Source organism: Gossypium raimondii, chromosome 1, assembly GCF_025698545.1.
Source record: "Gossypium raimondii isolate GPD5lz chromosome 1, ASM2569854v1, whole genome shotgun sequence".
In the NCBI taxonomy this organism is placed as follows: Eukaryota; Viridiplantae; Streptophyta; class Magnoliopsida; order Malvales; family Malvaceae; genus Gossypium; species Gossypium raimondii.
The window spans coordinates 15,636,828-15,649,897 of NC_068565.1; the positions used below are offsets into that span (position 1 = coordinate 15,636,828).

At 32.4% G+C, this 13,070-nt stretch overlaps 1 protein-coding gene and 1 long non-coding RNA gene across 3 annotated transcripts; one reads left to right on the plus strand and one right to left on the minus strand.

Moving 5' to 3' along the window:
- Positions 1–160: 160 nt before the first annotated feature.
- Positions 161–2,933, plus strand: LOC105787232 (uncharacterized). The gene is made up of 3 exons (XR_001131491.2): positions 161–1,167; positions 1,471–1,530; positions 2,752–2,933. It is a non-coding gene; the product is annotated as an uncharacterized LOC105787232 (long non-coding RNA).
- A 7,718-nt stretch (positions 2,934–10,651) lies between these two features.
- On the minus strand, positions 10,652–12,387 carry LOC105784220 (probable BOI-related E3 ubiquitin-protein ligase 2). 2 transcript variants are annotated; one of them, XM_052632282.1, is made up of 3 exons: positions 11,911–12,387; positions 11,567–11,794; positions 10,652–11,460 (listed from the first exon to the last, which is right to left on the minus strand). In XM_052632282.1, the coding sequence occupies exons 2-3, from the start codon at positions 11,777–11,779 to the stop codon at positions 10,936–10,938; spliced, it is 738 nt and encodes a 245-aa protein (XP_052488242.1). In that variant the 5' UTR covers positions 11,780–11,794; positions 11,911–12,387; the 3' UTR covers positions 10,652–10,935. The 2 variants fall into 2 exon arrangements, with proteins under 2 accessions (XP_052488242.1, XP_052488240.1); XM_052632280.1 differs by having other exon boundaries at positions 11,567–12,386.
- Between the last annotated feature and the right edge of the window lie 683 nt (positions 12,388–13,070).

Genomic DNA, 13,070 nt, shown 5'->3' on the forward strand with positions numbered 1-13,070 from the left:
TCAAATCGACTCGAACTTTTTTCGAATTTCGAGTTCAAATCGAGTTAAATTTTCGAATTCAAATAATTTAAATAATTCGAATATATTTTTTAATAATATAAATTTTAAAGTTATATTATTATTTTTTATTTTTATTATTCATTCCCCCTAAAACCTTTTTGGCTTTTACTTTCCCCCGTCTACGCCCCCCTTTTCCCGAAATCAAATCTCATTTCATTTCTTCTCCCAAATCAAACCCGTCCCCCATTCCCAAATCAAAATCCCTAAATCAAAGTATCAAACCCTCCTTCCTTCTTCAGTCTTCTTCTGTTCTTCATCATTCTTTGGGTTTATTCATTTCCTTGTGGGTTGTTTCTCACCCATTTTCTCTGGGTTGTACTTGTTTTATCATGTAAATTCCTTTTTTTTGTTCTGTTAATCCTTTTAGGGTTTTTTAAACTTTTTTTGTTGTTCCTTTTTTGCCATTTTTACAGCTTTGATTATTCCCTTCTTCCTTTAACTTGAATTTTTTTGTTCTATTGACTATAGTACTTAAGTTGTGAATTCCATTGAAAAACCTATCTGGGTTTTCTTTAAAATATAATTTCCATTGCATATCTATACATAATTTTCCTTTATATATTTGAGCTCAAGTAGAAGAACCATTTGAAATATTTTTTCTTCTTAATTTTTGGTGAGTATTTTTTTGTTGTTTTAAGCTTTTAGGGTTTGTGTTTAAAATCAACTTTGTTAGAGCTCTTTAACATTGAAAAGAAGTGAACTTTTGTTTTCCACCATTAATGGCAGGCATTGTTGTTATTCTGGATTGTGTTGGAGCAGCCTACCTCCAAAGTAACCTTGATTACTTAAATTTTGGTGGTAGACTTTTCATCATAGGCTCCATAACTGGATTTCTCATAGAACCAAACATCGTAGTTATGATCGCAAAAAAACTTTCAATCTAAGGTTTTAATCATGTTCTAAACAACAGCAGACCAGACCCTTTACTGTATAATAATATGTTGCAAGATAATTGAAAGTTGGAAGCTTTGAATATGAATGCATCCTTTTAGGGCAAGTCACCTTCTCTAAGCGACAAAATGGGTTGTTGAAGAAGGCTTATGATGGATGCTTGTGAGAAGAAGTATAAAGCTCTCCTCAACGAGTACATGGCAAAAGGAACGCCAAGTAAGTGAAATACTTACTAATAGAACTAGATTGTCAATAAGTTTGTTGATGGTTTCATATAGATTGTTTGTTGTTATTTGGCTATTTGTTTTTGTTGTAAGTGAATGTTAGTTTCTTATTTGATGTCTTCATTGTTTTCTCAACCAATAATTAATAGATTTATTGATGAAAATTGTTGATTTAGCTTCAATTTATGGTTCTTTGGCTATTATTGAAATATTCTTCCCATATGTTCATGTTGTTTCTCATCTAACTCATTTAAATAGAAAAGTTACATTGATATTTTTGCACTTGTTAATGCAGTTGAATTTTAGACTAAAGGACCTGATGATGAGGCCTTCAGTTCGAATGATGATGAATGAGGTTTGTTGCATATTATGTGTGTGTATATATATGTTATAGCAGTTGATGAATGCAATTGTCCCAGAATTTTTTGATGTCATGGGAAACATGTTGACAACATGTTGGCAATGCATTCAATGAATGCAATTACCAAGTGATGTAATAGACAACAAGCTGACAACATGTTGTCAACATGTTGTCAACGTGTTAACTGCTTTTATAAGGATTTTTTTATATAAACTAATAAGTGCATTATCCAGCGGTAATTTTGTATTAATATGATCAGTTTATGTTAATTAAATATTCAATTAATATCGTCTCAAACTTATCCAAACCCAACACATACAAATTTGCTCATATTTCGCCAAAATATGCTCTTCAAAAGTCGGGAAAAAGTCATAAAAAAACATGGGAACTGAGCCAACTATGTAAGGTGTTGGCACATACAAGGTCTATCCCAACCTTTTTAAGGTTGGCATAGAGTGGTCTATCCCAACTCTTTAAAAGTCGGTATATGAATGCTTTATTCCAACCTTTTTTGGGTCGCCTATTTCTTCCTATCCCAACATTTTTTAAAGCCCGGACTTGACTAGGTCTTTGCCAACCCTTCAATAAAGGTCGGCCTATGTTGAATTATGTTGGCGCTTTTTCCAAGGCATTGTGGTACCTATGCCAATGGTGCTAACAATGACGTTTTCAGAAGCGTCGAGATGGCATATGCCAACTTTTTCTGCGTTGTCCTAAGTAAAAAAAAAGTGTTGTTGTCAACCTATTTTGTTGTAATGGCATGACCTTAATTCTAAGGACCACCCACTTAAAATTAAGGGTGTGCAAAATTCAAGTAAAACCGAAAAAATTCGGTTAACCGACCGAATTCGGTTAATTAGTCGGTTAACCGAATTTTTTCAATCGGGGTCAGTTAACTATTTTTTGATTTTTCGGTTAACGGTTAATTTGGTTCGAAACTGGTCGAATTAACCGAATTTTTTTGGTTTAACCAAAAAAAATAATAAATAAAATTATAATATATAAATAGGCCCACTATTCACCTAAACCCAATTCAAACCTAAGTATCCAACCTAACCCAGTTACCCAACCCAACCCAATCATAAAAATTACAAATAATTTAATAAATAAAAATAAAAAAAATCTAAATTTTATGTTTAATTTAATAATTTAATAAACCCAACCCAACCCAAGTATATGCTAAACTTTTGCACATGTTTTTTTTTTTTTTTGTAGGTTTAATGCAAATGGAGATCTTTTGGAGAGAAGAAATGGACATTTCAATTATGTGTTAATTTCAAGACTTATGTAATGTTAGTGATTCAAAGACTTATGTAATGTTTTTAATTATATAGTGATTCAATTCGGTTAATTCGGTTAACCGTCCGAATTAACCGAAAAAATTTTGGTTCGGTTAATTTTTTTGAAAAATTTTTTGTTCGGTTAACAGTTAAAAATTTTGAAAGGTCGGTTAATTCAGTTAATGTTATTTCGGGTCAGTTAACCGACTGAACACCCATACTTAAAATAATCACATAATGTCATCCCTAACCACACTTTAATGATATAACTCATGACTTTAATGATATAATTGATTTGACATAAGTAATGGTAATTATCTCACTAGTTTGGAATGCTAGTAATTAGTATATGTGTTTTTTGCTTAGTGGTTTAAGTTGATTATTGACTTTCAACCAAAACGATCTTCTTCGTTATTTTTAAACACTCAATTTTGCTTAAAGAGTGGGCTCTAATTCATAAATCGAACATGCAACGAAAACTATTAACTTTCCAGCGGGGAAAGTTAATTCTCTCTACAAGTAAGAAATCTAACTTAATTTCTCACGAAAATAGAATTTATTTGAGAAAATAAATCTCCCTATTTTCCAACAAAGTAACTACGCTCAATGACATAGATATTTAACTTAGCCCACAGTACCTTTATATAGGAAAAACCACAAGAGTTCTACTTGAACAAGAAGAGACAAAATAATAATATTTTGATAAAAACACTAAGTCTTTTTGGGATTGCATGTAGCAGGCAACACACACCCTCTGGGAAACCTAGAGTGCCACCCAACTCTATGTTAATAGGCTTATTGAGTCTTTCTTGTATTTGGCATGATTATATGTTTTATCTAGTCTTTAATCAAATTCATATAATTTATCCTATCCAACAAGTTTTCTACTCCCAAAATATTATTTATTCAATTAAATAAAATAAATTTAATTAATCCTCTTCAATTAAATTATTTTTCTCAACTCAATTCTAATTACTTTAAAATCATGACAACTTTACAGTACTAAAATCTATAAGTAAATAACTTTAATTGTCTTGTTCTGTAAACTGAGTTGACTACTTAATTTAATTTTTACAATCAGCTTCAATTATTTAAGGGTAAACTACACGATTAGTTACTAAACTATAGGTAAGTTCCGTTTTGGTCACTAAACTAAAAAAAGTTACAATTTGGTCATTAAACTATTCAAAAGTTTTCATTCAAGTCACTAGACTGTTAAAATCAATGCTATATGACTTTCTTTGTTCGCATTACCTACACCAATCGAAAGCTCTCTTTCTCCTTCTCTTCTACAGTTTAATTTTTTTTCATGAAACAACTTTGGATGTCAAGAATTTGTGAACCAAAATTCAAACAATTTTTTTCTCTAATCTCCAACACATACCATCAGATCGACTTGGATCTAAATTATGTTCTTCTACTCGTCGATGGGTACAGAGCCATCGTACCGATCATCAAACTGTCACTTGGAGTTCACTGTCAGAACTTTATAAAAAAATATAATAGACCATTGACTTAAATAAAAACTTTTGAATTGTTCACTGATTTAAACGAAAACTTTCGAATAATTTAGTAACCAAATTGTAACTTTTATTAGTTAAGTGACTCAAACGAAAACTTTCTCATAGTTTAGTGACTAATGGTGTAGTTTACCCATTATTTAATAGCAATCAATTAAATAATAATTCAAATAAATTAAATTAATCCTTAAGTCATCTCTTGTTCTTTGTAAGAAAATACGTTTACTACGAATAGTAATACATGCAATATCTAGTAATACATGCAATATCTATTTCTCTTTTTATTGTTTTCATTCATTCAACATATCAGTTCAAAATGCAATCTGTAAAAGGGTTGAGTTGTGTAATGACCCAATTTTCAACGGTGTCGAAAAATTCTGTTTTAAAGTCAAATTTCTTAAATTGAGTTAATCAAGAATTAGAACCGAATAATTATGTGTCAAGTACGAAAATGAAGGGTCAAATTATTAAGTGAAATTAATTGATTGATTGTTGAATTACAAGTACAAGGACTAAATTAAGAAGAATAACAAATGACGTAACAAAATGTGATGGATTTATGAAGCAATTTAGCTTGACCCCCCACTAATTGTGTTCATGAAAATGTTTTAGCCATTGATTTTTTTTAATTATTAAAAATTTGTAGTTAGATGTCGATTGAGTCTTAGTTTAGTTGGTAGTGATATTGTTTCTAGTGCAAGAGGACGTGGGTTCGAGTGCGTTGAAGCACATTATCCTCTTATTTAAGAGCTGGGGAGGGGCTATGGATAGTTTTAGGCATTATATCAAAAAACAAATATTAGAAATCGTGACGCTACACCCATATGAAAGGATTTAAACTTAAATGATAAGAGTAGGATATGCATGTTTGATGTTAGATAGATTCATGGTAGCAACATTGTAAAAATGTGAGTAGAATGATAGTAATGTGAGGTCTTTGTACTATATTTATAAAGTCAAGTTTAAATTTGCTCGGGTAAATCGTGAGGTATGGGTGTTTTGGGCAATAGAAATTCAAGGGACTAATTTGAAATAAATGCATTCATGTTTATATTGTTGTGACTTATGTTCTAACTATATGACTAATGAGTTTTCCATATTTGGAATCAATTTACGTAGCTAAAGACGACGTAAGACTTTCACGAGACGAAGGGAAAGTGAGAGCCGTGACAAATAGCCTCTTTTTCAGTTTGTGCTTTCATAATTCGCTTTCAATATATATAATTCAATAATCGAATAACAAAAGAAAATATATTAATGTTGTATGCGACCGAGAGGTACATATATACTTCGCTATTCGGTATTTTAAGGTATGACGAGTGAATACGTGTAAATATGATTATCGATTTGTTTGAGATTGGTTAATTGAATATAAATATGTTTGCTATGATTTGTTTGATTGGAAATATGATCTGTGATATTTGATAATGGAAAATGTCCTATTAACGTTGTCGGATAGAGTTACGAGTATAGTTGACATGCCATAAAATTCGTTTTGATAAGTGGGAGATTCAACACTATGTGTGTATTATATTGAGATAGTTCTCTAATATCTTGGGATTGAGAACGTATCATCAACTCAAATACTTTAAGGGTACGAGTGTATTTTAGTGTGGTTGGTGGAATCGATACATTTATGCCTGAATAGCACTTCAGTGCGTATATTGATGTAATGATAGATTGATCTGAGTATTCATCTTTGAGTCCGATTCTATTAATAGGGATTAAAATATGAAATATTATGTTATATATGTTTGTGATTAGAATGTGATTATAACGATGATATGACATATAGCTTCGATATGTTAAAGCATATGCAAATACATTGGGATTGCTTCGAAATTTCGATATGTAAAAGCAAACCTTATACTGATACATATATGTTTATGTGAAATACGAATTATGGGATACCTAAGGATTTAATGATTTGTTTGAATATATGTTATATGGATAATGGTAATGAAATGATTCTTGATCATATGAATATTCATATACTTGGCTCATTTATATAAGGATTTTTTTACCCTCCAATTTTGTTTAAAAAAAAGTTATTTTAGCTCTCTATGTAACAGCCCGATTCTGGGCCTAGTCGGAACAGTGGTTTCGGGACCACAAATCTGACGAGGGAAAATATGATTATTATTATATTTTTATGGTCTACAATTTCACGAAAAAATTTTGTGAAAATTTCGTTCGAAAATTTCGACGATTGGGCACTTAATTTAGTCAAAAGGACTAAATTGTAAAAAGTGCAAAAGTTGAGTTCTACATGTTAGAAGTGTCTAATTGTTATGAAATTATAAATTGGGGGTCCTTATATGGTAATTGGACCATTATTTAATTTATGGACAAAAATAGACTTAAGAAATGGGTGAAATAGATTTTTTTTAAATGGGGGCATTTTAGTAATTTGGAAATAAAAAGAATAAAAAGGGAAAAAGATGGAAAAAAATCATCATCTTCTCCATAGCTTTCTGCCAAATTTAGAAGGACTGCATAGCTAGGGTTTCTTCACTTTCTCAAGCTCATAGTAAGTGCATCCTAGCTTCATTTTTAATGTTCTTCGCATTTTTGAAATCCTCGTAGTTTAGCTTATTTTATCAATAATTCATGTTAGGGTTCATATTTGGAAAAATACTCATAGGTGAAATGTGTTTATTTTGCTGTTTTATGGTAGAATATGAAGCTAGAAATTATGTTAAACAACTTTTGCTAAGCGATTTTAAACGAAAATGGGTAAATTGACATAATCGGTAAAAATAATTAATGTTCAAAAGTGTGTGTTAGAGTGAGAATTTGATGTTGCCATAGAAGGGAAAAATGTTAAGCATGTCATAAAACATAAGAATAAGAGATGAAGTTTAATTTCCGAGCTTAGGGACAAAAGTGTAAATATGCAAAAGTTTAGGGGCAAAATTGTAATTTTCAAAAATTTGGGTGGAGGACTATTTTAATAAATGTGAACATTAAATGAGTTAAATTTGCTATTATAGATTAAGAAAGACGAGAAGACTACCTCAAACGGGGAAAAGAGAAGATAGTGGAGTAAATTGCAAAATTATGATATTTTGCACCGAGGTAAGTAAACGTGTAAATTAATGTATTGTTTTGATATTATTTAATATTTGTTGAGATTTAATTGAACATAAAATAATTAATTGATGAAGATCCTAAAAATGTGGTTAAGTTGGGAAAGGTGGTAAAGTGTTGAAAAACACGGTTTTCAGTTGAACACTCGGAATAGGCCAGAGTACATTGAATATAAAGGGGATTGCTAAGTACTGATTCCCTCAAGGGGTTGCTAAGTGCTGATTCCACCGTATTTTAAATGTGAAAGGGGTTGCTAAGTGTTGATTCCCCCAAGGGGTTGCTAAGTGCTGATTCCCCGAATCATTGGTGGTTGCTAAGTGCTGATCCCACCGTATCTTAAATGTGAAAGGGGTTGCTAAGTGCTGATTCCCCGATTCATTGGTGGTTGCTAAGTGCTGATTCCACCGTATTTTTGAATGTGAAAAGGGGTTGCTAAGTGCTGATTCCCCGAATCATTGGTGGATCTAAGTGCTGAATCCACCGATAACGGATAACATTCCGAGTGTTAAACGGGAAAATTGGAAAAGTGAATATTTATATATGGTGGACAATGTTAAGTGAGGAATATTGGGTTTGATACTTAATCAACTCATGTGTAAGGTGAAAGGAAATACCAAAACTTCAAAAGAGCAAATTTAAATATAAAACTGTTTTGTATAACAACAGTTGGGCAACTTTGAAAAATCACCATAAATGGTGGAAAATTAATTAGAGGCTGAACAATATATTAAATTGAATCTGAATGAGTCTATTTTCATATGAAAGGAACAGAGCAAGCAAAGGAGTTGTATATTTGGGGACATTTAAATTTTATTGAGACAGGGTTGGATTGATTTCGAAATCCCCTGTTCCAACTTTGGAAAATCACCAAAAATTGTAAAAAAATAATCATGGCTTGAAATTTACATTCTTGAATTTTTTAATGAGTCTATTTTTAAGATAAAGAAACGAAAACATTATTTGAATTTTTTACAGGGAGATAAGTAAATTTTAGTAAGGAGAGGTCAGAACTGTCAGGCAGTGAAACAGGGGAATATTTAGAGAATAAACTGTACTAATTGGATTAGAAAAAAATTCTGAAAATTTTATGGAAGAAAGGTATATGAGTCTAGTTTTGGGTAAAATTTACGGAACTTAATTTGGATCCCTGTAGCTCCAGATAAAAATAAATTGGTGACTGTGATGCAGAAAAACAGCTTGCTGGAAGTTGAGCAAACAATGAATTTTTTGTGTGGTTAAAATTATGTTACCTTGTAATCATGTGAGAAATTTATTTATTTGTCATGTGTTTGCTTACTAAGCTATATGCTTACTCTTATTTATTTTCTCTTGATTATAGTGACATCGATCAGCCCGGAAATTGGACGAAGTCAGAACATCACCCACACTATCATCAACTTTTGGGTATTTTGGCGATCAACACTTTTGAAACATGGCATGTATATATGAGTTTATGTAATGTGGTATAAATATGCGTATATATATAGTATTGTTCGGTTTAATATGTTGGTGTTTATTAATGGATAAATTATGTCTGAACATATAACTGTAATTGGTTGGAAATATTGAAATTGTTTGAAATTATCTTTAGAAATTTGCAGGGGGTTTTATGTAAAAATAAGAAGAAATGCTGCCGAAATTAAAAAAAAAACTATAAGTGTTTAAGTTCTAGTAATACCTCATACTCTATTTCGGTAAGGAACACGGGTAAGGGGGTGTTACACTCTATTTAATTTTTCGCCTCTTGTTGCCTTTGAATTTGTATTTTTTTTGTCAAACCATCCCAAAATGGATAGAAAAGTTGCTAGCTTTGCTAACGTTGCATACAAGTAGATTGTCACGTAAATAACACACTAGCATTTAATTAATTTTTTAAAATTTAAAAAAAATTAAAAATATATTTTTATAATTTTAATTTTTAAAAATAGTTTTTATAATTTTTGAATTTTTAAAATTAAAAAAAATTAAGTAAATGTTAATGTGTAATCCACGTGGCGATGTCACATGAATGCAACGTCAACAAAGTTAAAAAATGTTAAAATTTTCATTCGTTTGGGGTGATTTGACAAAAAAAATCCGAGGTTAAGTGTTAAAAAATGCGAAAAATTATATGGATGGCTAAAATGACTTTTTTTTGTAAAATTGGAGGGCCAAAAAGTCATTATGTCATTATTATATTATTATTATATTTTAATTGAATTCAAATTACGTTAGCACCACTGAGTATACATTATCAGCGTATGGTTATGTTTGGTTCCACTTGCAATCTCAATCGAGTGTTAAAGTAGATTAGAGGTCCTAAAGCAACCAACTCAACAGCTCAGGTCAGAAGTCAAGTTTGTGCCTAATATGTATGTATATATTTAGTTAGATAGCATGTACCTAAGTTGGTCTTATGGTTTAATGTATATGTTGATGTTTTGGTATATTTTGATGGTTTGAACTATAATATTTTGGGAGATGAATTTTAACTCTTGATTATTAAATAATATTGCATTATTATATGTGTTTTCCTATGTTAAATTGACGTGTTTGAGGTAAACTTTAGGTAAATTTAGGTGTGTTTTGGTTAAATTATGAAGGCATTGAACTATATATTTTAGGCCATTTTATCACAGAGTCTAGAACAAAAATTACTATTTAAAGTAGTTCATTTCTTAAGGTCTCGAGATTTACCAAGCAAGCCTCAAGATAAAATAACCTCTGTCTCGAGACAATAGCATACCAAACTAAAATAAATCTGTCGTATTTCAAAGATTTTTGTCTTGAAGCTTAATTAAATTTTTTTAATTTTTTTTTTCACAATAACACTCTTAAAAAAAACTCAAAATTATGTATTTAATAATAGTGTTTAAAAGCAATGCTAAACTGTGTTGTGTAAAGATGATGTAGGGTTATAGGTTAGTGAAATTGTAATTTTCTATATTTTCATTTTACTCTTTTAACAGCTTGTCACTTCAATTGATAATTCATTGGATAAAAGAAGAAAGAAAAAAACCATTAATGGCGGTGGAAAGTTCCCAAACCTAGCTATCAAATCTTTTTTTTTTCTGCCAGTTAAACAAAAAAAAGGTACAGTGTTAAACTTAAAGCGAGCTGTCACTTCTCGTGAACCTAAATCAATATCTCGTTAAAGAAATCTAGGCTTTTAAAAGAATTATGTATTTTATAATTTCCTTTTGGATGCAATCTAAATCAGGAAAAGTGTAATTTGCGCAGAAAAGGTAAAAATTGAAAAAGATAATCACCAAACCATTACCTTTTTCTTTTGTTCGGAACTCACCAAACCACTACTGTAAGTAAAGTAAAATACAAACGAAAACACATGATGACGGTTCACCTATGAACAAGTGTGCTTCTCCCAAAACCATAGACTTAAGAGTTAGACACAAAACACGTTAATGCTTGCCTCCTTCAAACAACAAATGCTTCACAATAGGTGCAGGAGCAAAGATGTCTGCATGGTAAAAAGAGAACGCATGAACTCCTAGTGTTGCAAGAGTTAAGAGTTAGACCCAATACACCTTAATGCTTGCCTCCCTCACAGATCCACAGACAGGACAAGAAACAAGAAATGCTTCACAAGAGTTGCAGGAGCAAAGGTGTCTGCAAGGTAAAAACAGAACGCATGAGCTCCTAGTGTTGCAGTGCTTACAAGCCATCTTTTTCTTGCTGTCTGCTTCTTGAACGTTATTGTCTCTTTCTTCTTCATCTCTGTCGCACGAACCATAATAAAAGGATTCTCCATCTTCAGCTGAACTGCTGACCCAAATTAGGCTCTCTCTCACTTGTTCCAGTCTTTTGTTTAGATCCATAACCTTCGCTTCATTTGCTTTTGCAAGTCTTTGCCATGACTCGCTTTCCATTTCCACTTTTCTTAAGCAGGCTTCAAGCTCCATCTTTTTCTTTGTTGCTCGTGCCAACTCTTCTTCTTTTCGCTTCATCAAATACAAGGCCTTTGATTCCATACTCTTTAGCAGAATGGTTTGTTGTTGCTTCTTTTGCTCTCGTAATACATATCTTAGCCTCTCATTCTGAGTTTTCCAAGCCCAGATATATGACACGAAAAATAAGAATTTTCAGTGAAACTGAAACCCTGAATAAAACAGTTAAACACAAAGGATATGATGGATTTCTTACCCGTAACTGAAGAAAGCAATCAATTTCCTGCCTTTGAATCTCCAGTTGAGCATCTAAAGGTTGAGAAACTGCCATGGGAACCAAGTTCTGAGCGTTTTGATGCGGATGAAAAGGAACGTCTTGAAGACTAGAACCAGCTTGGAATGAAGGAGCAGCAGGTGCAGGGTTTACCATCCAATCCTGAAGGCCACACATGGGCAAAGGCACACCCATATTTTCACGACACAACTGCGCTTGAACAGCCATAATAACTATCGCCAGGTATTGATCAAAACGAAGCAAAGCATCATTACAAGAAATAAAAATAAAAAGGATCCCCCTTGTCCCTTTGTAAATTCACTTACTTGGTAACCATGAAGGATATGAAAATGGGGTAGGTTTTAGTGCTAGAAAAAAAGATGAGGCCCTCCTTAAGACTTATTTCTTAATCGGCATAACCTTTGCCTTGTTTGTTGGTTTGGGTTCTCTGGTGTAACTGAAAATAGACAGACCATCGCGGAGGATACCCGTGGATGGTTATAAATAGAGTGGGAAAACCGACAAAAATCTTATGAGAGAGATACAACGACGACGTACACATTCAGATTTTGTGACAGCAAGTCACACAAGTATCGGCTCAAGAGATTTTCACAAAGAGGAAAAAAGAAAAATGTGTGGGTTTTGAAAGGGAAATTCACTGGATTGGGACGTGAAAGAGTCAGACGTTATAGAATAGAGGCGAAGGAATCAGAAATTTGGTGAATTTTGTCAGTTTTTTGGTCATTGGAAAAGGCTGAATAATAGTTCCCATTAATTCTTCCAGTCAGCTGTTGTTTTCATATCCTCTAATGAAACAATAAATAAAACCCACTTCTTTTATCACTAATTTTATCCTTTTTAAAAAAGAAACTCATCTTCTAACTGGAGTTTAATTATGCTCATATTTTACGGTCTTTTTAATGACCTTCGCTGTATTTATGTGGTAGGTTTCAAAACGACAATTTCCATGCAGAGGTCTGCAAATTGCGATTTGTGTTTGGGGGGTATGAAGAGTTCTGAAATGCAGTTTTCAGGTTAGTCTGGTGCCATGTGTCAGCCCTTGGATTAATGGGCTAGTGTGGTCGAGACTGGTGGTCTGGGCCAGAAACGTCACCTCATCTATAGTAAACCCAACTACCAGTCTCCTAGGGGCATCAGGATCCAGGAAGCATCGGTTGCGTTGCTTAGACCATTTTGACTCATGGATATCAATTTAATCTTTAAAAATATAATTTAAAATGATAACGCCTAGATGGGCTTTTTGTCAACTTTCAACAAATACCTGGGCATCGGCCATTCGCCACCGCATTCAATATGCGAACACCTGGGGGCCTCATGCCTGCGCCTACCATGATAAACCTATCTTCAGAGTACTGGACGTGATTGTAGCCGGTCGGTTGATGAACAACAAAAACCTTTTCTAGAGAATTTGTGGTGATTTACTGACAAACAATGCCACACAACGTTTTAACCGCGAGCGCAGCAT